General features: G+C 40.2%; 1 protein-coding gene across 3 annotated transcripts in view; it reads left to right on the top strand.

Moving 5' to 3' along the window:
* LOC125382027 (cell death abnormality protein 1-like) overlaps positions 1-26418 on the top strand; it is a 39010-nt gene extending 12592 nt beyond the window's left edge. For all 3 annotated transcript variants that reach the window (XM_048399640.1, XM_048399639.1, XM_048399641.1), the window contains exons 2-23: positions 1698-1940; positions 2347-2484; positions 3553-5658; positions 6668-6808; positions 7520-7643; positions 9018-9130; positions 9399-9598; positions 10543-10630; positions 11096-11172; positions 11460-11496; positions 11576-11673; positions 11955-12089; positions 12313-12473; positions 13207-13342; positions 14053-14202; positions 14624-14723; positions 14868-14941; positions 16752-16886; positions 17851-17988; positions 18777-18931; positions 22439-22574; positions 24992-26418. In XM_048399640.1, the coding sequence (XP_048255597.1) occupies positions 1883-1940; positions 2347-2484; positions 3553-5658; positions 6668-6808; positions 7520-7643; positions 9018-9130; positions 9399-9598; positions 10543-10630; positions 11096-11172; positions 11460-11496; positions 11576-11673; positions 11955-12089; positions 12313-12473; positions 13207-13342; positions 14053-14202; positions 14624-14723; positions 14868-14941; positions 16752-16886; positions 17851-17988; positions 18777-18931; positions 22439-22574; positions 24992-25069 (4578 nt within the window). In that variant the 5' untranslated portion in view covers positions 1698-1882 and the 3' untranslated portion in view covers positions 25070-26418. The remainder of the gene's footprint in view (positions 1-1697; positions 1941-2346; positions 2485-3552; positions 5659-6667; positions 6809-7519; positions 7644-9017; positions 9131-9398; positions 9599-10542; positions 10631-11095; positions 11173-11459; positions 11497-11575; positions 11674-11954; positions 12090-12312; positions 12474-13206; positions 13343-14052; positions 14203-14623; positions 14724-14867; positions 14942-16751; positions 16887-17850; positions 17989-18776; positions 18932-22438; positions 22575-24991) is intronic.
* The last annotated feature ends 202 nt before the right edge of the window (positions 26419-26620 follow it).

The following is a 26620-nucleotide window of genomic DNA, read 5'->3' on the forward strand; positions in this document are numbered from 1 at the left end:
TACGCCGCACACAGCAATATTCCAGCTATATGACGGCGGTCTGTAAATAATTGAGTCTGGACCAGACAATCCAGTGATTAATATAATGAGCATCGATCCACGCAATTGGGATCGATGACATGCATCAACCAAGTCAGCAAGCCTGACCACCCGATCCCGTTAGTCGCCTCTAACGACAAGCATAGTCGCCTTTTTACAACAAGCATGGGTTGTTGAAGACCTATTCTATCCCGGATTTTATCAGGTCTGATAACCTTGGTAGGAAAGAAGTGCATGTATTCTAGTATATGTTTTAGGACATATAGTCTGTAATGAAACTATTTGACATTTAACCCACAAAATCAAAATGAAATGTTTACATTGCTTTATCTAAACGCTTTATCCTTTTACGACAAGCATAGTCAGCTTTAAGGCAAGCATGGGTTGCTGAAAACCTATTCTACCCCGGAATCTTTTTACGGGTCTGGCTAGAAGGGAGTCCTGATAGGTTCTACATGTGTAAGATCATTCTGCAGTTTATTGTAATTGTTTAATGTACAAAAACAATGAAATACTTCTCTAGTGTAAAAATTAATTTACTGCTCAATTATTTAAAAATTAGGCATCTGAAAATGTGTATTACTCTCTATGTATGATTTGAGCATGGTGGGTCACCACTGTCCAATCTGTTTGGTAAAACAACTAGAGCTAACTTCCATAGCATTTTTTTAAAACTCAGATTATTGGTTGCTAAATTAGATTTCTAATCCATTTTCTTCTTGATTTTACACAGTTAAATTGTTACTGTTTGCCATTGTTACTGACTAAAATCCCTAAATATTAATGCATACTGACTAATGACCCTGTTAGAATGGAGCTATTTGTATGTTTGTACTCAGGCTTTTGGGTTGAGGTCCATATTTCTATGTTGTCACTATTCAAGTATGTCACTGTAACAGAAAATGTTTAGGTTATTTTCCACCCCTAAGATCACATAGTTCATTGTTATGCCATCATCTACTGGTTTGTTTGGTCCAGACTGTATTACGGTACTTACGCTGATAGGATTATTTTAGAAGGGTCCCTGTTTACATGTATACTGAAATGTATCCTTACATACTTTGAATTTATCATCAGTGTTAGTATGTACTACACTTCAGTGTTTGAAATTAAGGAGAGTCCTGAGGTCTTTGAGGTGTTCTTTGGTATTTGAATATCGGAACCCCCTAAATATTTAACTTTTAACATAGGGTTATGACAAGGACATCTTGAATTTCATACTTATTTTCAAACATTGCACTTGATAATTGAGGATGCTTTTTTGGAGAGTCTGGATGGATGTAACCAACCATTTTAACATAACATTCATTTGATAAAATATAGAGTGACAGAGAAAATAAGTTATGTACTCACTTTGGCAAAATTATTCAAACAACCCTTCTTTTGCTCTACTGATAAGTGACACAGACATTTCTTTTAACCTTCGACATAAAACATCCCTGCTTAAAATTCCATGTCATCTTTGCTCCTATACATTCGCGTTCTTATTTTACGTGGTCAATCAGCTCAAACTGAGATTTATTAATGTACATGAGTATTTATTGGACACTGACAACCTATGTTCATCAGATATAAGTGACCGGAAAGATATATTTCATTCAAATTTGTTGTAGCATCGATGCAGTTGACATCATCTTCCTCTGTGTGTCATGTTTCAGGATGTGTGGTCACACTTCACACAACACACAGGAAGAGTTGATACATAGGGGGAACCACAAGTATGGAACCTCTGACTCCATGGTTCATGAGTATTTCACACTCCCTGGTGAAGGCCTTCCTACATTAAACATTCCTTGCTAGACATTGATTGTGTTCTGGTGTGTGAAGTAAGTATAATGTAACCATGGCCAGGACATGCTGTGTGCTGTGTGCGGTGCTCTTTGGGATTCAAGTCATACAAGGTAGGGATTGTAAAATTTATTATTGATAAGTTTAGGCTACAATCTAAATTTGTTCATATTTGTTCGTGCTTTTATACATGGTTTATGCAGATTGTTTTTACTCATGTACATTATGATGATGTAAGAAGTTATAATCATGATATGATGTTAAGTTCTAGGGCATTATTTTGTTCACTGATGCAAAACGAAAACAATTCTTACTGTTCTATTTTTTCGCATGGTGTGAATAATTTCATTATCATGATTATGTTTTCATGATCTTTATTTCTTTTGCAAGTTTTGAAGTAATCACCTGCCATTTCTATTTACTGAAACTAATATTCTTAGAAATAAGAAGTTGTTAAAGCCTTGATGTACCTCAGACAGTGTCTCTGATAGTTTTCTGTTACTATGGATACTGTTTTAGTGTGGGCTGTCAGTCCATGTGAGGATACACCTAACTGGGTGGGATATTGTAGAGGCAGCACAGACTGCAGCTACCCAGTCAGTGTATCAAGCCAAGCATACAGCCACTGTAAGAAGACCTGCAAGATCTGCGAATCAGGTAGATGTGCCTGTTTACCTATCATTCATTAACACTGTGAGATCAGTAGTACTCATGGGTACATCTGGGGAAATGTTAGGTGTTAAACTGAAAATAAGACTGAGCTGACCAGTCCTTGTTTTAGCCCTTTATGCTGAGCGCCAGGCAGGTTAACAACAAGTACCATCTTTTAATATCTTTAATTGTGATGCTATAAGTTGGGGATGCTTCTATACAGCAAGGAATGTTTATATCCATCTCCTTTCCTGAGTGTTGAAAGCAAAAATACAAAACAACTCTGCAAAACATGTTTTTGTTGCCGTTGTACAAAGTTCAATTTTGTATGTGCCCGCAGCAGTACAACTTCTCTGTGTGTTCTTATTGAAATGGGGAGCATGGGTGGCCCAGTAGTCCAAGGTATCACAATTCACTGTACAGAGTTGCATCCCTTGAGCACACCAGAAACCTATGATTGTGGGTTCGAATCCTGATTCACCCTGATTATGTTTCTAGGTTTGTCATTACCATACAAATGCTTGTGGGTTTTACCAAAGAGGTAATTGTCTGAGACCTGCATCACTTCGGGCTTTCCTCCAACATTAAGCTGACATGCCATGATATTATTGGAATACTGTTTAAACCAGTGTTAAACCCAGCTCACTCACTCATGCTTATTGAAATGTGGGTCTGTTGTTAAGGCAGATGAGAACACTGTGATATAGCATGTAGGTATTTCAGGAATGATCACAAACTAAGTGTCCTCTGCCATCATCTGACAAAACCAAACCATATGTTTCAAGTATACAAATATCTGTTCAGATGTGCTGACATGTTGGAATTAGTGGATTGTGCAAAAATCTGTAAGTCTCTTAAAGAATGAAAAGAAAGCCTAGTTAAAATAGGAAGGACTGGATCATTTGGCGCGAAATTCTTCAGTCATGAGCAGTGATGAGTAAACTATGAAAGTGAATGTGTCACCTCACACGTAAAACCTGAATGTGAGGCTGGTAGTATAAGATTATTTGATTTGTTTATAATATGTGTGAATTGTTAAATGACATTACTTTATCGCTTCCTGACTGTTCCCAGACACAGCGTGTGCTGATGGCTACTATGGTGCAGACTGTAAGCCCTGTGTATCTCGCTGTAACAGCAGCGGCCAGTGTGAGGACAAGGGGTCCAGTGAGTGTCCACAGACATGTCCAGATGGTTACTACAGCTTCAACTGTAATAGGAGATGTCCTAGCAACATCTGTGCTGCATGTAATCGGTGGTCTGGAGAGTGTGAGGCATGTAAAGATGGAAGCTATGGCAGGAAATGCCTCCAAAGATGCTCAGAACATTGTATGGACAAAACTTGTGACATAGATAGCGGAGAATGTCTTGATGGGTGTGAACCTATGTGGGTGGGTGAGAAATGTGATGTTAAAGAAGTAATCTGTGAGAACTGCAATCTTCATAGCTGTACAGATGACATGACATGTCTATCTGGTTGTAAGAATACATGGTATGGCCCCAAGTGTGACCAACAGTGCAAAAATTGTAAAAAGAAAAATTGTACCAGTTCTGGTGTCTGTCAAGCTGGATGTATAGCTGGCTTCTATGGGAACACATGTACTGAAAGCTGTAGTGAGTTTTGTGACAAGAAACGATGTAATCAGACTGGCTACTGTAACAACTGTGTGTCAGGAAGACACGGAGAAGACTGCACCAGGATCTGCAGCACCAACTGTGAGGGCCCCTGCTACAGAAATACTGGGAAATGTAAAGACTGTTCAGTTGGATGGTATGGACGGTTTTGTACAAAATCCTGCGACAACTGTCTGAATGGATGTGAGAGAAAAGGGAAATGTAAAGATGGTTGCAAGTTAGGCTGGTATGGGGGAAAGTGTACTACACCTTGCTCCAACTGTTTTAATGGTTCCTGTGAACAGTCCTCAGGACATTGCGAAAGGGGATGCAGTCCAGGATATCATGGTATTAAGTGTGACCAGCTCTGTGGTCAGCATTGCAAGGACAGCGTGTGTGATCAGACATCTGGACTTTGCATTGAGTGCAAGGACACATGGTATGGGGCTAACTGCACCAAGGAATGTAGTTCCTCCTGCAGCAATAGTCATTGTGTGACAGACTCAACTGGATCTCCTGAATGTACCCATGGATGTGTTGATGGCAAGAAGGGATCTTACTGTCAGAAGCAATGCCCAGATCAATGCTATAACTGCACAGATGATAATTGTATGGTATGCAAGGACGGTTTTCATGGAGATGATTGCAGAGAGACCTGTCCAGCCAACTGTGAACATGGCTGTCAGAAGGACACAGGATTGTGTACATCATGTAAGGTTGGCTTTTTTGGCACTCAGTGTCAGTCGTCCTGTATTTTCAGATGCAAAGCATCTGACTCAGGGGATCAGTTCTGTAGCTTCAGTGATGGAGCTTGCCTCAATGGCTGTATTGACACAGTATATGGGACTCGTTGTGATCAGAATTGTAGTGACACCTGCAGAGATCAGACATGTAATGACAAAGATGGTACCTGTACAAGCGGATGTATGGAGGGCTGGAAAGGTCCCAAGTGCAAAACCACATGTCCATCCAACTGCAAGTCATGTACCGACATCTCCTGCACTGAGTGTAATCCAAGCTGGTTTGGTGACAACTGTCGGAGAGAATGTCCAAATTGTGCTGAGGGGAACTGCATTCGACGATCAGGTGTTTGCCAAGAAGGATGTCTACCAGGGTTTCATGGTAAAAAGTGTGACCTCAAGTGTGCCACATATTGTAAAATGCGTGAAGGTACGTACAATTTTGTTTATTGTGACCAGAATACTGGTCGATGTCTCGACGGCTGCACAGATGGACATTATGGTGACCTGTGTAACAGAAACTGCAGTAAAACGTGTCATGCGCATGTCTGTGAGCAGAACTCCGGAAAGTGTAACAATGGCTGCCAAAGCGGTAGACATGGGGACTTCTGTGACCGGAAGTGTAGTGTACGTTGTGGGAGATCCACTGACAGACAGTGCATCCAGGCTGATGGTTCCTGTAATTTAGGCTGTCTGAAAGGCTGGTATGGATCCCACTGTGACAAGAACTGCTCAGATGGATGTTATGAAGGAGCCTGTAGACAGAGCTCAGGACTGTGTGTGCAAGGTTGTGAGAAGGGCATCATGGGAGACACATGTGACACTGGTAATTATGACATACATTGATATTTAATTTTATGTTTATTGAAAAGAGAGGTTTGTGTTTACTGTCTTTCTTGGGACAAATAGAGTTTGGAATTTGCAAATTGCTTCCCTTGTAACAACTTCAAGTATGATGTTATAGTTAAAACACTCCTCCTTCTCCGTTTTGGTTGAACATGTAAAACCTTGAGCTTGGGAAAAGCCCCCAGGCCATTACATTTTCAACCAAATCCAAGGAGAAAAATTAACCAACATTTGAACCCTCTAAATGCAAGAAATACCAGAAAAAAAAATCTTGAAAACTTTGGGATACCTTATAGTGACTCAGTACATTTGTCTGGATAAGAACAAATTTGATGACGGAGGATGAGAGAAAGACCTTGTTTAGCATACAAACAACTGAAGTCAAGACATTGACCACCATTAATTGGACACCTTTTTATCACCTGCCCGAATGACTTAGTGGGATAGTAGGTTACAATAGAAGACATGGTACAGGGATTTAGACCTGATTAGAACTTTTATTCTTTTTCCAAATTTTGAACTACCGTAATTAATGATAATTCCCAATTGGCCTGCAAGGCTGGAATCCTATACAAATGTGAGGTTGCAGGTTAGAATCATGTCTTGGAATTTTCATGTGAAATCAAGTGTGACTTTTAAGCAGTCAAATTTAACCAGTCAGCCAATAATAAGTTTATGCAATTTAACTGTAAAACCTAGGTCTTACAATTCAAATGTAACACCTCTTCCCAGGTCTCACTTGAAAGAAGTGCATCTCACAAGATTACTATGGGAAAGCATGATACTACAATACTATTGACCAAAGTTGCAGTAGGTTTATAACACATGCAGCTGTGGGCATTATGGTAACACTAGTTGTTGCAAAGGGAGGAATCTTCTCTGTAATCATCATTAATCATGTTCATATTTCTGGAATTATATACAAGATTATTAATTTTATTTTCATATATATTTTTGCTCCTCTATTCCTCAGTCTCCTCTGTTTCTAGCATGTCCTTATGGTCGCTATGGCTACAACTGCAGTGGAACATGTGGTTACTGTAGAAGCAATGCTACCTGTGACAGTATCCACGGCAACTGTTCTATGGGATGTGCAGATGGTTATGGAGGCTTCTTCTGCTCTGACAGAAGTGAGTATATACATTTGTTTTACATCAGGTTTATCAAAATTCAGTGTTCAGATAACACGCTGTCTGGCGAGCTCCTCAGTTACCTGCATCATGACCACATAACAAAAGATTACAAAATCTTTGATTCCATAAATTATGCTGGACGAGGTGAGGTGGTGAGATGAAATGGGGTTTAACGTCGCATGCAGTTATATAGCGATGTGCATGTACGTGTGTGTGTTTGTGTGGCTGCTTGTACTAGTCCGGACTGATGCCGATTTATAGTGCGAGCTCACTGAGATACCATGCCGCAGTTTAACATGAATACCCCACTCAGACACAGTATACTGACTCCAAGCCGACCAGTCCTTGTTTTAGCCCCTTAATGCCGAGCGCCAGACAGGGGAACAACAAGTACCATCTTTTAACGTCTTTTGGTATGACGTGGTCGGGGATCGAACCCCGGACCTTCCGCTCTCCGGGCGGACACTCTACCACTAGACCACGGAGGCGGTCTTACACTGGACGACCTTTGTGGGATTTTAAATTAAGTTCTTTATAAATGATTAGACTCATCTGCATGTGAAAAATCCATGCATGCATGAACTGTTAATAAATGAAACCATAGTTTCACTGCCAACACTGTTTGTCACAAACATCTTTTACTCACTTGCATCCAGTGACCATTCCAGAAGAAGAATAAAAAGTACTGTACATATTTTTCTGTTTCAGTGATAATCGCACCATCGCCTGGTCCTAAAAGTGCAGGACCAATTTCCTTTACCATGATCCTAGCTGTGGTGGCCATCTTGCTGATAGTGGTCCTCCTGGTTGTAGGTTTCCTAGTCTACAAAAGGTAAAGTCTGTTGTTCCTGACAACATGGACAATAGTACCATGTAGGTTTCCTAGTCTTCAAAAGGTAAAGTCTGTTGTTCCTGACAACATGGACAATAGTATCATGTAGGTTTCCTTGTCTACAAAAGGTAAAGTCTGTTGTTCCTGACAATAGTATCATGTAGGTTTCCTAGTCTACAAAAGGTAAAGTCTGTTGTTCCTGACAATAGTATCATGTAGGTTTCCTAGTCTACAAAAGGTAAAGTCTGTTGTTCCTGACAACATGGACAATAGTATCATGTAGGTTTCCTTGTCTACAAAAGGTAAAGTCTGTTGTTCCTGACAACATGGACAATAGTATCATGTAGGTTTCCTAGTCTACAAAAGGTAGAGTCTGTTGTTCCTGACAACATGGACAATAGTACCATGTAGGTTTCCTAGTCTACAAAAGATAAAGTCTGTTGTTCCTGACAACATGGACAATAGTATCATGTAGGTTTCCTTGTCTACAAAAGGTAAAGTCTGTTGTTCCTGACAACATGGACAATAGTATCATGTAGGTTTCCTAGTCTACAAAAGGTAGACTGTTGTTCCTGACAACATGGACAATGGTACCATGTAGGTTTCCTAGTCTACAAAAGATAAAGTCTGTTGTTCCTGACAACATGGACAATAGTATCATGTAGGTTTCCTTGTCTACAAAAGGTAAAGTCTGTTGTTCCTGACAATAGTATCATGTAGGTTTCCTAGTCTACAAAAGGTAAAGTCTGTTGTTCCTGACAATAGTATCATGTAGGTTTCCTTGTCTACAAAAGGTAAAGTCTGTTGTTCCTGACAACATGGACTAAAATCGTGTAGGATTCCTAGTCTACTAAAGGTAAGGTCTGTCAACACTTTTTCAATAATGAAAATGAGTATTGAACCCATAGGTCATATTTTAGAACCTGATGCTGAATACAGTCCTACATTGTAAACTAATGTAGGAAAGATGTCATATATTTATACATTATTGTAATTGAAAGCGACAAAAGCAATTTCGAAAATCATAAAAAAGTCTCCATTGAGTCCATTGTACGATTCCAACTATAGCATGAGCCTTTGTTATTGAATCTGTATGAAATAGTGATGATACCTGGTGATCGCGAAAACGTGGGCATGTCCTGCCCCATCGTTGGCACCCATCATAAGCCCATGCCAGGGCAAAGCCTGAATAACACAATATATGATGCAGGTCAAATTAGAAACAATTGAAACCTTTACCAAGAAAAGCATTCTCACAATATTCAAAATAGTTTGATAAAATTTATATTTATAAAAGTATGTTGTTACTGACTATATTATGTACATATATACTTACAAAATGACGTCATACTTACTTTGTGCTATACATTAAAGAAAAATTACAAGGGGAGTGAGACGTTTTTCCATATCTACCAAGAGGGATGAAGACGAATACGAGATGATATCTGTGTATCCTAGTGTGGATACCATTTCAGATCTCAATGAAGGTTATATAGACTTGTTTATATCTTTATATGTCAAATATTTAATAACGTTTTTTCATGATAATATATGTTGCTAGTTCAATTGTCTGTCGTTCTTTTATCTTGTGACTAAATATAATTTTGTAAACAGATTGATTACTTTCATATCTAAATAAGGTGCCTTGAAATTATTTCATTGTGAAAATCTCAACCTTCAACTGTTATCTGCCGTTGGTCATGTCCATATTATACCCAAACATAGTAATATCTTCAACACTCCTTGTTTGTGTAGTCCCTCCCAGACTACCTACATGCGGAGTACATGAAAGAACAGAAAACCAAAGTGGAAACAGGCCTCAAGTCGGAGAGAAGAAAATGGACGATGACAGTGCCTACTGCAACGTACCCTTGGTTACCAGAGTGATGACAAATACACTCCAGTACCATGTCAAGCAGCTTAGAAAGCATGGCGGTTTTCAGAAACAGTTCGATGTGAGTAAAATTTCGTACCACGTAGATTCTCAACTTATTTTTTTATTTTGGGGGGCAATCGCAGAAAAGAGAAAATTTCAATTCTGTCAAAACATTATGTTTTCAACTGTGCTCTACACACTTAAGGAAAGAGTATGTATTTGGCATTTGTTGTAATCGCGGTGTTCATAGGTATAGTTATATCACTTTCCTCCTGGATTGCGGACAATTTGTCCAGAATCTGAAGAATACTGAGAAAACAATATGTGAAATGCTAGCCATCCTCATAGATAACATCTAATGTGAAAATTTGGGGATAGGACAAGGCAAGAAGCAATTGGACGACGTTATTTTGTAAGAGTAAAGTGTCTGATGAGTTGTTTCCTATAGACCTTGGCATGGCAGAACCGTAGAAAACGTAACGCGCGAACGATGGCGTCCAAAAGTAGGAGAGATACGACAATCGGTTTGGGTAGAAAAGGTACATTATCGACCTGATAATTGTGAGAATATCCGAGAATTACCAAACATTACCCCTCTGTTGATAAGATGGACTTTTCCGACATTGTCGTGGTCTAAAAAACATGTTAAGAATTTTACTTAAGCTTGAGAGATGACAAGATATCGTTCAATTATTGTGAGATAGTAAATTCCATACCATTGGTTTACAGGCTTCAACTAGGATAGGAAAGTGATTGAGTGGGTATGGTTTTATGCCGCTTTTTAGCAAATTTCCAGCAATATCACGGCGGGGGACACCAGAAATGGGCTTCACACATTGTACCCATGTCGGGCATCGAACCCGGGTCTTCGGCGTGACGAGCGAACGCTTTAACCACTGGGCTACCCGACCGCCCCACAATAGGAAAGAGACCAGTGAAATAGTATCATCTGTAACACCCTTAGAGCAATGCATAAAGATTCAAAGTGACAATAAAGATAATTCAACTGAGTTCTTCTTTTAGAAATTGCCGTCGGGTTTACTACATAATTACAATGCTGCTATGAAGAATGGAAACAGGCAAAAGAACATTTACAAAGAAGTGTATGCCTGTGAGTTTTAGATATATAGTGAGGATGTAAGTGGTAGCTGGTCATGATCTCATTCCCGGATTGTGAAAGTTATGTGATGACTGTATACATTAGTCGAGGGACACATTTCAATTTCAATATCCTGTTCAATTTTTTAATTCACTTTATTGAATGTCAGCGACCTAGTTTCAATAGTCAGTATACTGTGTCTGACACACACACACACACACACACACACACACACACACACACACACACACACACACACACACACACACACACACACACACACTGGTTTAAGGCCAGAATTTGTGTATCCAATCTCTATGAATCATCTAAGTTTAAGAGACACCCACTATAATTATATCAGTTAATAAATCCTTTTAAAAAAAAATAGTGTCGTCACTCGTCAAATGCAGGTAGCGCGTATTATATCCATTCTTTGTTGAGACATTCTTCCATTGCATCGTATGTCTTCATTTTCAGATGACAACACACGTGTGATTCTTGAGCTCAGCGAAGACAACTCTTCTTCAGATTACATCAATGCTAATTTTATCAGTGTGAGTAGAGTTAGCAGCTGTCACACAATGTTCAGAAGAACATTTTCTTTCTGATCAAGTGTTTTGTACATGACAAAGGACTACTTTTATTGAATGGATTTAGAACACCGGGGATACTGTTTTGCATACGTCTGGAGCCCAACTTTGTTTCTTAACTTGTATGAGTCTATACTTGTGTTATATTCTACCTTTGAGTAAGATGGACACAATGAACAGCTGATTATACGATGATAGGTTTTTACCTGTTACTTTACACTATTAACTGTATGTTCGTGGTTGTCTTTCAGGGTGTCGACGATCCAAACAAGTTTGTTGCAGCTCAAGGTAATTGACCCCAAAACATCGAAAATTTGGTGTACCTAATAAACTTATAATTGACAGATATTTGTTCTTACTTTTTCAGGTCCTATTGATAAAACCATCTGTGATTTCTGGTTGATGATTTTCCAACTTCGTACGAGCAAAATTGTTATGCTGACCGGCACAGAAGAAGAAGGACGAGTAAGGCACTCTAGTTCCACAACCTTTGTTATAACGCTTTTTCAAATATCTGGGGAAATGAATCATTAAGTATGGGCCTTGCTTTAAGGAAAACTCTTTTTTATGTATTTATCGGATTCTAAGACAGGATATGTAATTATTGTGGTTGCCATGGATAAGCAACTTGTATAAATGTCAGCGCGAAATCCAAGAGGATCTTTCAAAATGGAATACATGTAAATTGGAGATTATCATAGATGATGATGATGATGATGATGATGATGATGATGATGATGATGTAGGGGAAGTGTGTGAGGTACTGGCCACTGCATGGTTCAGGGCCAGATCGCCATGGCAATTTGGAGATTGAGTGTTCCACAGAAGAGACCCTGGTACATTGCACAGTCAGGACATTCAAGATGTGGAAAATACTTCCGGTATCTATAATACTGTTATCACACTTCGTGAATAGTCCGACTGTCACATATCTTCCATGGACTATGAATTATTATCCAAGCTAAAGAATTATCCTGAAATCTATTATATAATGTTTTCTGTATTCATAATGGCAATGTGCATTTATAGCGAAATGCGTTTCTGTATATGTCAGAGCTTACAATCTACTTAAAGTAGTTTTAGTCGTTTTTGTTAATGTTTCAGTGTGGGTCAAAAGGCTCGAGAACTAGGATAGCTCAACACTTCCAATTCGTCAACTGGCCCGACAGAGGGATGCCTCCCGATGTGGCTTCTCTGGTGGAGTTCTACTTCAAAGTGAAGAACACACCTACACACGGACAGGGACCCATGGTTGTGCATTGCAGGTTTGTATATATGCAGGGACAATACGAGTCACTTGTCCAAAGCAGTCTGTCGATGTTACAAGGGGGACTGTGCTCCTTGGTCTGGTCCCTGTGTCCAGTCTAGGTCTAGAATTTGTAACTGATGCCATGTGTGAAACTTAGACTTTTAGTATTCAGCAGCAGCTAGATGGAGTTTAGGACAATCAGTCGTGTGTCAAATCACGAAGTTACCTAGAAGGAGATGGAAGGTAGACTGAACCTGTACATACTTAGTTAGGGTTTCAATATTTGCTTTTGTTGCAATTTCAGCACTGATTATCATTAGTTCATTGGGTCTAGTGATACTGTTAGAATATTTCATCTAGGGTAGCAACCATACACGTCACACCTGATACTCTTAACTAATGTTGTAGTGAATGGGTATTGTTTAACGCAATTTCCCAGCAATTTCATGACAGAGGACACCAGATATCGGCTTCACACATTGTACCCATGTCGGGAATCGAACCCGGGCCTTCGGCGTGACGAGCGAACGCTTTAACCACTAGGCTACCCCACCGCCCCTCTATTGTTGTAAGGTCCGTACAAGTGGACATTGATAGAACCACGATGGATAATTCGGAATTTATCATGACTGTCACATTGTCTAAATACTTAACAACGAATCGTGAGTACGAACATTAACCGTCCAGACGTCCGAAATGTGGTATTTAAGCTGCTTTCAGAATAACCTTTACGTATCATTGGGTTGTAGTGATGGTGTTGGACGAACTGGAACCTTCCTAGCTCTGTGTTACCTGATAGACGAGGCCAAGTCATCAGACACGGTGGATCCCTTCAGCTGCGTCAAGGGGATGAGGCATGAGAGAGTCAACATGGTGCGGACACTGGTAAGAGAGTTCGGTTGAAAGTCCACTCGATGTCTGGTATACTAATTTAAAGAAGACCATTAACGGTTATATAGAACGCCAAAGCAAGAGAACAACCAATCTTGATTATCGGTCGAAACAGATTCCATTTGGCGTTAAGGGCAAAATAATTGTGAAAATTTAATGAATTGACCAATGAAAATCAGTGATGACACCAAGTGTTCGCAAAAAGGGGAAGCACCCGCATAAGGTAGAACCCGGGATTCACACAATCTTCATAAAAGGTAAGTATTTATTGCCTGACGCGGCACAGCAGTACTCCTGCCAGGCGACGGCGGCCGGAAACAAACCAGGTCGATGGATCAGAAAATCCAGAGGCACGAATTACATAAACATTGCCAAATTACTTGTAACACAATCCACCAAAGAAGGAACGCAACAGTGTAAAATGTGTGTCAGCTTGTGTTAAATGTGCTGCATTCATTACAGGAACACCCGTGAAGATCCGGGGTAGAATACGTCTTCAGCCACCCATGCTTGCCGTAAAAGGCGACTATGCTTGTCGTAAAAGGCGACTAACGGGATCGGGTGATCAGGCTCGCCGACTTGGTTGATACATGTCATCGGTCCCAATTGCGTGGATCGATGCTCATGATATTAATCACTGGATTGTCTGGTCCAGAGTGCGGCGTTAAACAACAAACAAACAAACAAACAAACAAACATTACAGGAACAGTACGAGTTCCTCCACAATGCCCTGATTGAGGCCCTGATGGCTGGGGGAACAACCGTCTCCAAATCAGACTTCAAGACCTGCTATGACAATCTCCTACAGAGCAATCCAGAAACAGGCATCTCCAGGCTTAGAGAACAGTTTGAGGTGAGTATGTTTTAGGTAGTTGCGGGATATGCTCTTACCATGTATAGCAAAGCAGTCATAGAACCTTGACTGTCAGTGTCATAGCTCCTTTACTTTCCGATGACAATCAGACAGGTTTGACTGTCCTAGCTTAAGAACTTAACTCGCATAACTATTGTAGTGCAGGTGGATAGATGAAGCTCTGTGAAAATATGGTCGAAAATAATTATCAGAACTGATGAAATAGATTAGGAACTGGCCATTTGGTAATAGAAGGGGTGGGGGTTACTGGAAATAATAATTTTGTTGTGGAATTATAACAGAAAACCTTTTCAATTGAAAGTGTGGTGGCAAAACAATAAATATTGACGGAAATAGTAACTCTATTCCTTTAAGGAATGCATGCTCAGTGTTTGGTGATTAAGGACGTTTTATCCTGTAGACCCTCCAGTTGATGAAGCGTCCCTATAGACTGAAAGAGTACCGAACTGCTATGCTGCCAGAAAACATCTCCAAGAACAGGTTCAAGGACATTCTAGCATGTAAGTTGGTGATACTGGTTACATTCATTTATGACGTATTAAACTCTGAAGTCTCTATTTTAATGTACAATCAAAGTTCAGCGTATTTGCCTTTTTGTTTCATTTTCACATGTTTATAGAAGGGTAACTTTGTTCCTTAAATAGCTGACAGTCATCGACCAGTCCTGTCGAGCAGTACACTGGAGAGGACGGATTATATCAACGCCGTCTATCTGCCGGTAGGTAACCACAAGAACGCAAGTCAGTGAGAGAAAGGATCAATAGGTTAAGAAATGTACTTACTGTTTTACAGTGTACCTATTACATTTTTCAGTATATATCGGGATTGCTCAAGATGTCGGTAACATATCTCTATTTCTTGATGTCTTCAAACAGAGATTGATTGCTGGCTATAAACAAGACTGTCATTTTTCCATATAGCGAATCGTTAGCATTCTATTCTACTTTGTGACGTGACTTCAAAACAGAAGACTATAGTGAGTGAGTTGGGTTTAACGCCGCTTTTAACAGTATTCCAGTTATATCACGGCGTGTCAGCTCAATGTGGGAGGAAAGCCCGAAGTGATGCAGGTCTCGGACGTTTACCACTTCGGTGAAACCCACGAGCACGGGTATGGTGCTGACAAACCTAGAAACATAATCGGGGCGAACAGGGATTCGAACCAACAATCATAGGTTACTGGCGTGCCAAAGGGACAAACTCCGCACAGCGAATCGCGGCGCCTCAGACGACTGTGCCACCAGAGAAGACTATATCTATGATGTTGAAATAATTAACTATAAGGAAACATTGCTTAAATTTCGAAGTTGGTATAATGCATTAGGCATTCACAAACTTACGACTGTTCTAAATAAGAATATTCTAAGTATTGAATGCTGGGTCAGAAGATGAAGAACATGTATACTTGCACTTTCCCCAATATAATGATATTCGCTCTTCGTGTTCTTCCTCTAATATTATTCATTGTCATGACAGAAGATCCATTGTTCATCAAATAATAAGCAAACAATATTTATGCTTGCTACGTTTGTGTATAATATGTTCACGATCCATGGAAACAGAACAAGTTATAAGCAGCGCATATGTGTACATTATATTAAAAAGTAAATGCATGTGGTGTATGGGTCTGTTGGCCTTCAGAGCAGTAAAAGATGGTCATTGCCATTGTAGTAATGAACAGTCTCTACATTTCTATTAAGTTTATTTTCTGTTCAAGGTAGTGGGGACTAGATAATTAGGCATGGGTACAATGTGTGAAGCCCTTTTCTGGTGTCCGCCCGTGATATTGCTGGAATATTGCTAAAAGCGGCGTAAAACCCAATTCACTCACTCTATTTATTCAACTGTGTATACGGTCTGAGATAGGCTCTGTAAAATATATATTTCAAGACGTGGGTGTCTACATGTGACTGTAGCAATGAACTACAGACGCGGTGATATTAGAGGACGATTTATGTCCCTTGTTCATGTTAAGTGAATTGTTTAACATTTTTATGTTAATGTCAAAAGTTCATCTTCTGTAAAAAATATTAAGGTAGAACATTGCTTCAGAGCATCAAGCACTTGCTTTTTTTTGTTCATTTGTTGTTAAAGGCCGCACTCAGCAATATTCCAGCTATATGACGGCTGTCTATAAATAATCGAGTCTGGACCAGGCAGTATAGTGACTGAAATGAGCATCGATTCACGTAATAGAGACACGATGACATACATCAACCAAGTCAGCGAGCCTGACCACCCGATCCCGTTAGTCGCCTCTTACAAGCATGGGTTGCTGAAGACCTATTCTAACCCTGATCTTCATGGGTCCACGAACCACTGGCTGTGTTATTTGGCGTCATGGTGGATATATAACTGGATGGACATCAGGCATTATGTGAAGACATATTTTTTATGAAATAATATATGTGTGAAAAGTTAAGTTTTTCGAGAAGTGCTACATGCTTTGATGACTTTAGAAACTCATAAAACAACATATACACTGCTACAACGTATAGTATTTAGCGAAGTGTGCATCCATATCTCAGGGTTGCAGGACCACGACGGCCTTCCTGCTGACACAGGTGCCGATGCCAGACACAGTGGTGGACTTCTGGAGGATGGTGATTCAGACGGACTCACAGACCATTGTCATGCTCAACGACGACCACGATGATGCAACGGTCAGACTTTAACTCAATGTAGTGAAAAATTTGGACAATCGAACGTATAACGAGTAATCCATGGTTCGAGACAGACACAGTGCCGATTTCAACCGATATATAATACAATGTGAAACATATAACGTCTCATTTCCAGTGACAGAAATGTAGAATGCAGGTTTTAGAGTCCAAATATTTCAGTTGAGGGAATTCACACTCCGAATCGACTTGATGGATGCTTCAAAAGTAAAAATGATATTTCCTTGTTGAAAAATGAATTTGTCACACAAAGCATCAAAATTACGTGTTAGTTAAATATATTCAAGCAAACATCCAGGTCACCAAGTCTGACCACAAGATCCAATTAGTCACTTCTTAAATAGGTTGCCGGAGCAACAGCGGCCCAGTCGACAAAGGCGCCTCAATTAAATGCACATTTGCGTCCCTGAAACCTATGATCATGGGTTCGAATCCCAGATTCGCCCTGACAATGTTTCTAGGTTTGCCAGCAGCATACCGCTGCCCGTGGGTTTCACAAACGTGGCCTGTATCACTCCGGGCTTCATACCACGTCACACTGTGACGCCAAAACTGAAACACTGCACAAAGTAGTATTTAACCAACTTCACTCAATCACTCCTGCCTTACGTCATATTACGTATTTGTTGTTCGACGCAGCTAAAATGACGTGTGTTTCACCATTCGAAGTGATCAACGTCTAAAACCTCGACACGTTGAGCTTTCCTCCAACATCACGCCGTGATGTTACTGAAATACTGTTCAAAGCGGCGTTAAACCAAAGTCACTGACTGACTGCTGTTAAATATTGTATCCCAGAATCCTCACGGGCTAACAAAAACAAAGAAGGTGTAAGTGAAAATGGCATTATTCAACACAGTCTCTGCTATTAGAGTGTCAAGGCTAGGGAACAAAGTTGTCACAGATGCAAATACGTATGATATAGAATGTGTCAGCTCTGTTCCAGACTGTCGGCTACTACTGGCCACAGAGCTCTAGACAGGAGGTATTCGGGACACACCTTGTGGAGGTGGAGGAGACGGAGAACTACGAGTGCTACTCAATCACCACGCTATCAGTCCGCGAGACTGAAGACGACACAGAGGTGAGACCAGATGGACCCCAACCAGCAAAACACTGCAGCATTCAGGTGGTGAGGTGAAATGGGGTTTAACGTCGCGGAGAAGATCATTGCACTTACATAGCGACGTGCATCAAGTGTGTGTGCGTGTGCGTGCGTGTGCGTGCATGCATGCATGCGTGCGTGCATGCGTGCGTGCGTGCGTGTGTGTGTGTGTGCGTGCGCGCTAGTCCGGACTAATGCCGATTTCACAGTGCTAGCCCACCGAAATACCATACTGCTGTTCAACATGAATACGCCACTCAGACACTACACTGACTCCGAGCTGACCTGTTTTAGCCCCTTAATGCCGAGCGCAAGACAGAGTAGCGACATATTTTACCATATGACGTGGCTGGGGATCGAAACCCGGCCCTTCCGTTCCCCGGGCGATTATTAGATAGATTATTATATGGTCTGTGGGCCCAGTAGAACTGAGAGAGTTCTAAGACTGAGAATGAGCACTTAAATGTAACACTTGCTACACTACCTACAGCAACACCTACAGTATAGCGAAGTATACTTGAGACCATGAAATGCCTTAAAAAGGTGTTATCGATGCGGGCTTTTTTTATAAATAAAGGTGCTGATGGTCTTTTCACTCAGTATAGCAATACTGTATTTGAATATAGTTCTCAAGCAAAGGAAAACAAGGGTTAGTAGTCAGTCATGTGATAACTTTCCAAGCAAGTTTTTAGAAAATGTCGAATAACGTTATACATTATAAGAGGGGCATAATTGCCCCCGTCTGAAAAGAAATAAATTCATTTCAGACCCTTCCCCCGAGAACCATCAAGTTGTTCCGGTGCCACTACTGGCCCCAAGGGCAGACAACTCCCGAGTCTTCCTTACCCTTGCTGGCTATGATAGAGGCAGTGGAAGTGTGGCGTGAAGTAACAGACTTTAAGCCAGTCACCGTCCATTGTTGGTGAGTGTGCACGTGTGGTTCTCGTGGTTATGCACGACAGAACTCTCCGCGCGGATGATCTACAATAATGCAACAAACACAAAATAGAGAATACATTTTTAAAATGTTAATTCAAATACAGTTGATGGCAATGACAATTAAAACGTAAATAGCATTATTGAAATCCATCTGGCGCCCCCTTATCACAGATTATTAGAATGTCGTTTGCCCAATAAGAATGGTCTTCATGACAAGAGATATGACTTTTCAATTGTCAACTTTCCGGTGTCCCCCGCCTTGATATTGCTGGAATACTTCTAAAAGCGGAGAAAAACCATACTCACTCACTCATTACTACCACTTTTGAAAACCTCGTGTTAACGTGACTTTGTACCACGAAAAGCTTCACGCCAACCAATACAGCCTTCAAGCTTCCCTTCATCAACCTATACGCCTGGTTAAGGAGATTTTGCATTTCTTTTTTGTAAAATTTAAACTTTACTAGATCAGGTAAATCTGTCATTCTACGTTAATGAACAAAAACACATTTAAGAAACTATCTGGACATGATCCTGTGTAAAATGTTTTTCCGTGTTCGTAAATGTACAACATGGTATCCAGTGCTACTTTGCCCGAGACTGCATGCAAGAAGATACATATTTGTTTTAAAATTAAACTGATTTTAGAACTGATTCGAACCTCTGTTATATATATTTTATGACTTGAAATAGGTCAATGGTAAGATTGTTTTAAATTAAAATATGATTCTATGGAGATAGTTTCTTTCCTCTTAGATATTTTTCTACGATGTGTATAAATTTCGGTTTGGGAGTTCAGCTTGTTCCCAGTAATCGACCAGACATATAAGGAAGAGAATTTATAGATGTCAACTTCTTTATTATGAGGAAACACAACGTTTCTGAGTATTCACCCCCGGCCTCCCGTTTGCCCATTGCCAATTATTAATCAATGATAATTTAAGGGCTGGCTTCCAGTTGTCCATAACCATCAGCGCTACTGTAAAGTGTTGGCTTCCATTGTCTTTTGCTAATCAACTATCGACGGCAATTATCTGTTGGCCTCAGTTTCCACCTTTTGTTATCTTATTACTTTTGTTGTCCCTCCATGTGGATATACATATTCTCTGCCTAATGGCATTCATTCACCTGATGAAGGAGCAAGCATATACATGTTCTCTGCCTCATAGCAGTCATTCACCTGATGAAGGAGCAAGCATATACATGTTCTCTGCCCCCCCCCCCCCCCCCCCCATCCTTTTTTATTTCGAAAATAATCTTTATTTCTGTATAAATTACCCCCAAATCTTAATTGTGCACCCCCCCCCCCCCCCATGAGCTGTATCCGCCCATGACATCCATACATTCACTTCCTTACATGTATCACTTCTAAATGCCATTCAAAGACTTGACCAGACACATGTTTAAATGTCAAATATTTGGTATAGATCGTCAAATCCCCCTCTGGAAAAACCTTAAAGATGAGACACATAACTAAGTAAGATCGACGTGCTTACTGCTACTAGCTGCATGGCTTTGGGTAAACCCTAAAGTATACGTCATGTGGTCTGCAGATTACTTGCCAAATATAAAAACGATATTGTGACGCCAAAGCTTTGATCTAATGTGTTTATATCAAAATGTATTTTGGTAAATCTGTAACTATGATGTTCACTGTGCCTATCTGAAAGATTGATCATATGTGCAACAAGGCATATGTCGTTTAGGATATTTCCGCTAGGTCTGTGTGATATGAAATGTCGTCGCATGATCCCAATAGACGTACATAAACCACAAACAATGAACGAAGATAGAAATAAACACGAGACGTTTATATAAACGTCGTTGAAAGGTTACCCCACCACTGGCCGCCAGCACGGTGGGTTGTGACTTCACCGCGCTATCATTGCAGTTAATGGTCTAAGGGAGATAATCATGTTATGATATACTTATAATCAATAAGAGTAAAGTCCCTTGCGAAAGCTCCATACAATGTGTTGTCCTAAACTCTCCGCATCGTGTGAAACTTTGCGCGTTCTATAGAGAAATTCAAGCTCCCCACAGCGAAAGCCCATTCACGCACTGACAAGGAGCTTAGACATTTCTCGTTATCTCCCTTGCTACAAGGTCGAATGACGTCATTAATTAGTTCGGACATGCGCATAGCAAACAAATTATTTTAGACTGGTTTGTATGCCTTAGAGCGTTTGCGTTCCTCGACGCATTTCACAAAGCGAAGTACGGGGCACAAGTCTAAGATTATTTTCTTCACACAGTTAGACTACTTCTCTTTGAAAAAGTAACAACGCAGTCTCTGAAGTTTGTATGTAGATACTAAAAGAAGCATGCACAACGGACATTATTCTGTCTGAAATTACCAAGATGTCCCACCGTTTGTACGCGCCGCAAGTTCAGCGTTTTCAGCTGGACAGGATGGCCAAGCTGAATTACTTCCCTTTGACCACAAACTTTACCGCATGGAATAAGAGTGACTGAATTGTCTCCCTTTGACCATGACAAAATCTTTGTAACGTCGCGGATTGTAGATCAGATCAATCTGTCATTCTAATGGGGGAAAAAACATACTGAGTGAGTGAGTGAGTTGGGTTTAACGCCGCTTTAAACAGTATTCCAGTTATATCACGGCGTGTCAGCATAATGTGGGAGGAAAGCACGAAGTGATGCAGGTCTCGGACGTTTACTACTTCGGTGAAACCCACGAGCACGGGTATGGTGCTGCCAAACCTAGAAACAAAACCGGGGCCAACCGTGCCCCCAAAATCATAATGAAAAAACTATATGGACCTAAAACTGTGTAGAAAGCCGTTCATTTACAATACTGTACTCGGTTCCATGTTGCCCGAGACTGCATGTAAGAAGATAAATATCTGGTAAACAATTAAAGTGATTTTAGAACTGATTCGAACTTGTGTTTTATGTCTTATAAGTTGAAATAGGTCAATGGTAAGAATGTTATCAATTACAATATGACTTTATGTTGATGATTTGTCATTCATCTATGTATGCTTTCCTCTTAGATCCTTTTCTACAAAGTGTTTAAATTTCGGTTTTCGGGTTCATATATCGTATAGATCGTCAACGCCTTGAATGGGTATTTTGACATAAGGAACCTTTTTAATGCCCGCGTCTAGCCAAAGAAACGTTAACCGACGTTACTTGTTACCCTGCCCGGCGCTGGGCATTATGTGGACAAAACAGGGTCAGTGTACTGTGTCTGTGTGGGTTATATTAAACTTTGGCATGATACCTCAGTGGGCTAGTGCTATAAAACCGGCATTAGTTCCGACTAGTACAAGCAGCCACACACAAAAAACATGCGCGTCTCTTTAGTTAAGTGAAATAATCTTGAATGTGAAGTTGAACGCCATTTCAACTCACCTCACCTCACTTTCAATCGCCGAGTTACAGAGGACACTTAATTAATTCCTTTCCACACGCCATAAACCGCCATCTGTTTCTACTTATGAACAAACGGAGCTTTGTTTTCTAGGGATGGCGTTGGTAGATCTGGTCTGTTCTGTGTTCTGTCGACCATCTTGGAAAGACTTAAGATTGAGCTTGACATCAGCATTCTGCAGACCATCAACCAGATGAGACTTTGTAGACCTCAGCTCATACAGAACTTCGTGAGTCAAACGTTTGAAATGTGATATTGTGATTGTAAAGAAATTATATTAATCATAAAATTATTTTAATGGACCAACTGTGAAACTGATTCCCTTATTTCAGTTTATAATATTATGGGATATATAGTGATTCACTAACATATATTTGTGTACTTTAGAATATGGCTGTAAAATCTAATCCTGCCGTTTCTTATTTCTCTCTAATTTGGCCTAAACAATATGCTACTCTCAAAACTTCTCACAGTCAAACATCTCCTCTGAAATCGCTTGACAGCCAATGTGGTCGTTTACTTCAAAATACTTCAAAAAATCAATTAAGGATGAGAGTTGTATGGAGAAGATACGCTTCATCTCCTTGCCCCTTGGGCCAAGTGTATATGTGAAAGTTATGAGACACAATTAACTTATTTGTCAAGACCAAGCAGGACCGAATTAAAACAGTTATATTTATAGAATAACCCAGGAGCTACGTGGAATTGCGGAGTATCTGTACAGAGGGAATTCTGTCAACAGTTATTCGCGAGGGACAGGTATTCCGTGATTCCGAGTAGGCTACTCTTTATATTACCATGTCTTTTTGTTTGGTTCTGAGAAAGAGTAGAAATAGTAAAGACATCGGTTCAGTTAGTCTGTTATTGGAACGTTTGAAATGTGATATTGTGATTGTAAAGAAATTATATTAATCATAAAGTTATTTTAATGGACCAACTGTGAAACTGATTCCCATGTACAATGGGATACGGCATGTTTGCGACAATGCGTTCATATGACGTCAATACTCTTTAAAAAAGTAGGGCATCCTCGGAAATAACTTTAAATTTACAAACTTGTTAGAGACATTAGTTTCTAGTAATAGTTGTATGAACGAATTGGGACCACATTACAACCGGTAGTGAAGTATGACTGTAGATGTTATGACCGACGGTCTTGAAGGACGATAGGGGTAAGGGGGGAAAGTTCAAAGTTGACGTTTTTGGATCAGTAGCGCGTAATACTGCAACGATTTGTGAAATATCTACTCACTCGACGAGGAATTCTGCGTATGAGTCTCCCAATGGCGATTTGAGGGAGTCTGTCCCACTCCTCTTGCGGCGCCTGGCCAAGTTCAGCCAACGTGATCGGTGGCCTATGACGTTGACGTACACGTCTCCCTATCAGGTCCCAGACGTGTTCAGTGGGGAATAGGTCTGAGCTCACTGCTGGCCATAGCATTCTATAAATGGTGCTCTGCTATATGTGAGCATTGACGATTCGTGCACGGTGAGTATGGGTGTTGTCGTCCTCAAAGACAAAACGTCCACCCTCACGCCGATTTACGCCAAATTTGTCAAGAGGTCTAAGGTTGACATTGGCTTGACGTTAATTTCGATATCGCCAGACACAACCACGCCTATCAAGGAAGTACAAAGTACAAACATGACACGTGACAAGCGACGATTAACCCTGTATTGACGCTGTGTACTCCATTGACGTCGGTTGGCAATATGACGATTTGAGGGTCGACAGATCACGTGACCGTCGAACATGGATATGAGCTGCATGTAGACGATTTCTAACCGTCTGACATGTAACTCGTATTCCAGTAGCCTGATGAAAATTTGCAGCAATTTGATTCGCCATTTGAGCTCGATTTAGTAGAGCCGGGTTTCGGATCAATCGATCCTGTACCTTAACGGGGTCGATCGTCACCATTTTAGGTTTGTTGGTACCTGTTCCATCGTCTACTAAACACAGGCTGTGAAACATTGAAGGTATTGGCCACTGCACGCTGACTTCTGCCAGTCTCCAGCATGTCAATAGCCCGTCGACGCTCCGCGCCTTGCAGACGCCGCATCGCTAGTTCATAGTTCATACACTAACAATGAATGGAATCGAGTAAATCAAAACCGTATGATAAGCAGAACCAATACAGTTGAAAGAAATATGATCCATTGATATTTTTCGACCTTCTTTGAAAGTGACAAAATCAGGAATGACACCCTACGTATGTGTATGGCGTTACTGCGTGAGACACATGTAAAGCATATTATGAGTTTTAAGCTTTACAGATATCAACATTCTGGCAATAAAAATAATAATACAAACAATCAATTTAGGTGGCAAATAAACATTGTCAAATTACCCCCTTTTAAACACAACATCTGTTAGCATCTGAAGCTAGACGATTTTAAACTACCCTCGGAAAACAGCCAGGACAAAGAGAGCCATTGTTAGCCGTACCTAATCTCAACACTAACACCATCGATATATTCACAGGTGAACCTCAGCCACGCGATATTAAGACAACGTCCGTCACATTTAAAGGATTAGCTAAATGACTTATTTCCGAATTGTAGTTTTGTTTGATTGATGCATCCATTTTAATCTGTGTTAACTGCAGAAGTTTAAACTACGATCATTTTAATGTTTGATTTCAGGAACACTTCCAGTTCTGCTACAAGGCAACACAGGACTATCTGGACACTTTCTCAGTATACTCAAGTTTGATAGACTGAGTAGCGCAGGGCTATCTCCACACTTTCTCAGTATACTCAAGTTTGATAGACTGAGTAGCACAGGGCTATCTCGACACTTTCTCAGTATACACAAATTTGATAGACTGAGTAGCACAGGGCTATCTCGACACTTTCTCAGTATACACAAATTTGATAGACTGAGTAGCACAGGGCTATCTCGACACTTTCTCAGTATACACAAGTTTGATAGACTGAGTAGCACAGGACTATCTCGACACTTTCTCAGTAAACTCAAGTTTGATAGACTGAGTAGCACAGGGCTATCTCGACACTTTCCCAGTATACTCAAGTTTGATAGACTGATTATCACAGGACTATCTCGACACTTTCTCAGTATAATCAAGTTTGATAGACTGAGTAGCACAGGACTATCTCGCCACTTTCTCAGTATACACAAGTTTGATAGACTGAGTAGCACAGGGCTATCTCGACACTTTCTCAGTATACACAAGTTTGATAGACTGAGTAGCACAGGGCTATCTCGACACTTTCTCAGTATACTCAAGTTTGATAGACTGAGTAGCACAGGGCTATCTGGACACTTTCTCAGCATACACAAGTTTGATAGACTGAGTAGCACAGGGCTATCTCGACACTTTCTCAGTATACACAAGTCAGATAGACTGAATATCACATGGCTATCTGGACACTCGTCAGTAAAAACAAATGTTGACAGACTGATGAAATAAGGCGTGTTGAAGGCTGCTTTTAGCAGTATCTCTGTTACACCAGGTTGGCGTGTAAGTATTAATATGTCTTAAAATGTAGTAAACATGTGCATACAAACTCTGTATCAGGCATGTAGATTGAAAGAGATAGAAGAATCGATAGATACATGTTGTAAATATATGTGAATGTGTGTGTGTGTGTCTGTGTGTGTGTGTGTGTGTCTGTGTGTGTGTGTGTGTGTGTGTGCGCGCGCGTGTGTGTGTGTCAACTGTGACATTACTGTGTATAGATTTACCTTCACAATCCTTAAATAACTGTACAAACCTCTTAGCTGCATGTTTACATGTTATATATCGCTTCTGAGTTTCTAATCTATCAGACGTTTTCAACAAATCGTTATTGTTTATTGTTTTATAAGTAGCTTGAATGTCCATGAAGCAAAATAGTGGTGGATGGAAATGTATTCGCATTTAAAATAATTTTGTGGTAATGTATATATATTCATATAATGTATAAAGATGTGGGACTTGTGTTGATGATTATTATTATAAGACACAGTTTCAGTCTCGTTCTGTTTTGTTTGATTTGGATACTTTCTTATCACATTTCCCGTTGAGGAGGAAGACAAGTGTATTAAAGAATCATTTTTAAAATCTCAATTTCTTTATACTTGTTTCATTTTCCTTACTTTACATGGCATCAAGTCATGCTTGAAATTGGGACTTTTGTATATGGTGATTTGCATCCCTTTTCAGAATAAGGGTGGTTTACCTTATATGGTCATTTGGACACCGTCAGTAAATTTCAAACGACATCAATCATCGCCTTTGATCCATGGAACATTAATATGGACCAGAAACC

Source organism: Haliotis rufescens, unplaced genomic scaffold (genome assembly GCF_023055435.1).
Source record: "Haliotis rufescens isolate VD_foot unplaced genomic scaffold, xgHalRufe1.0.p SCAF_2, whole genome shotgun sequence".
Classification (NCBI taxonomy): Eukaryota; Metazoa; Mollusca; class Gastropoda; order Lepetellida; family Haliotidae; genus Haliotis; species Haliotis rufescens.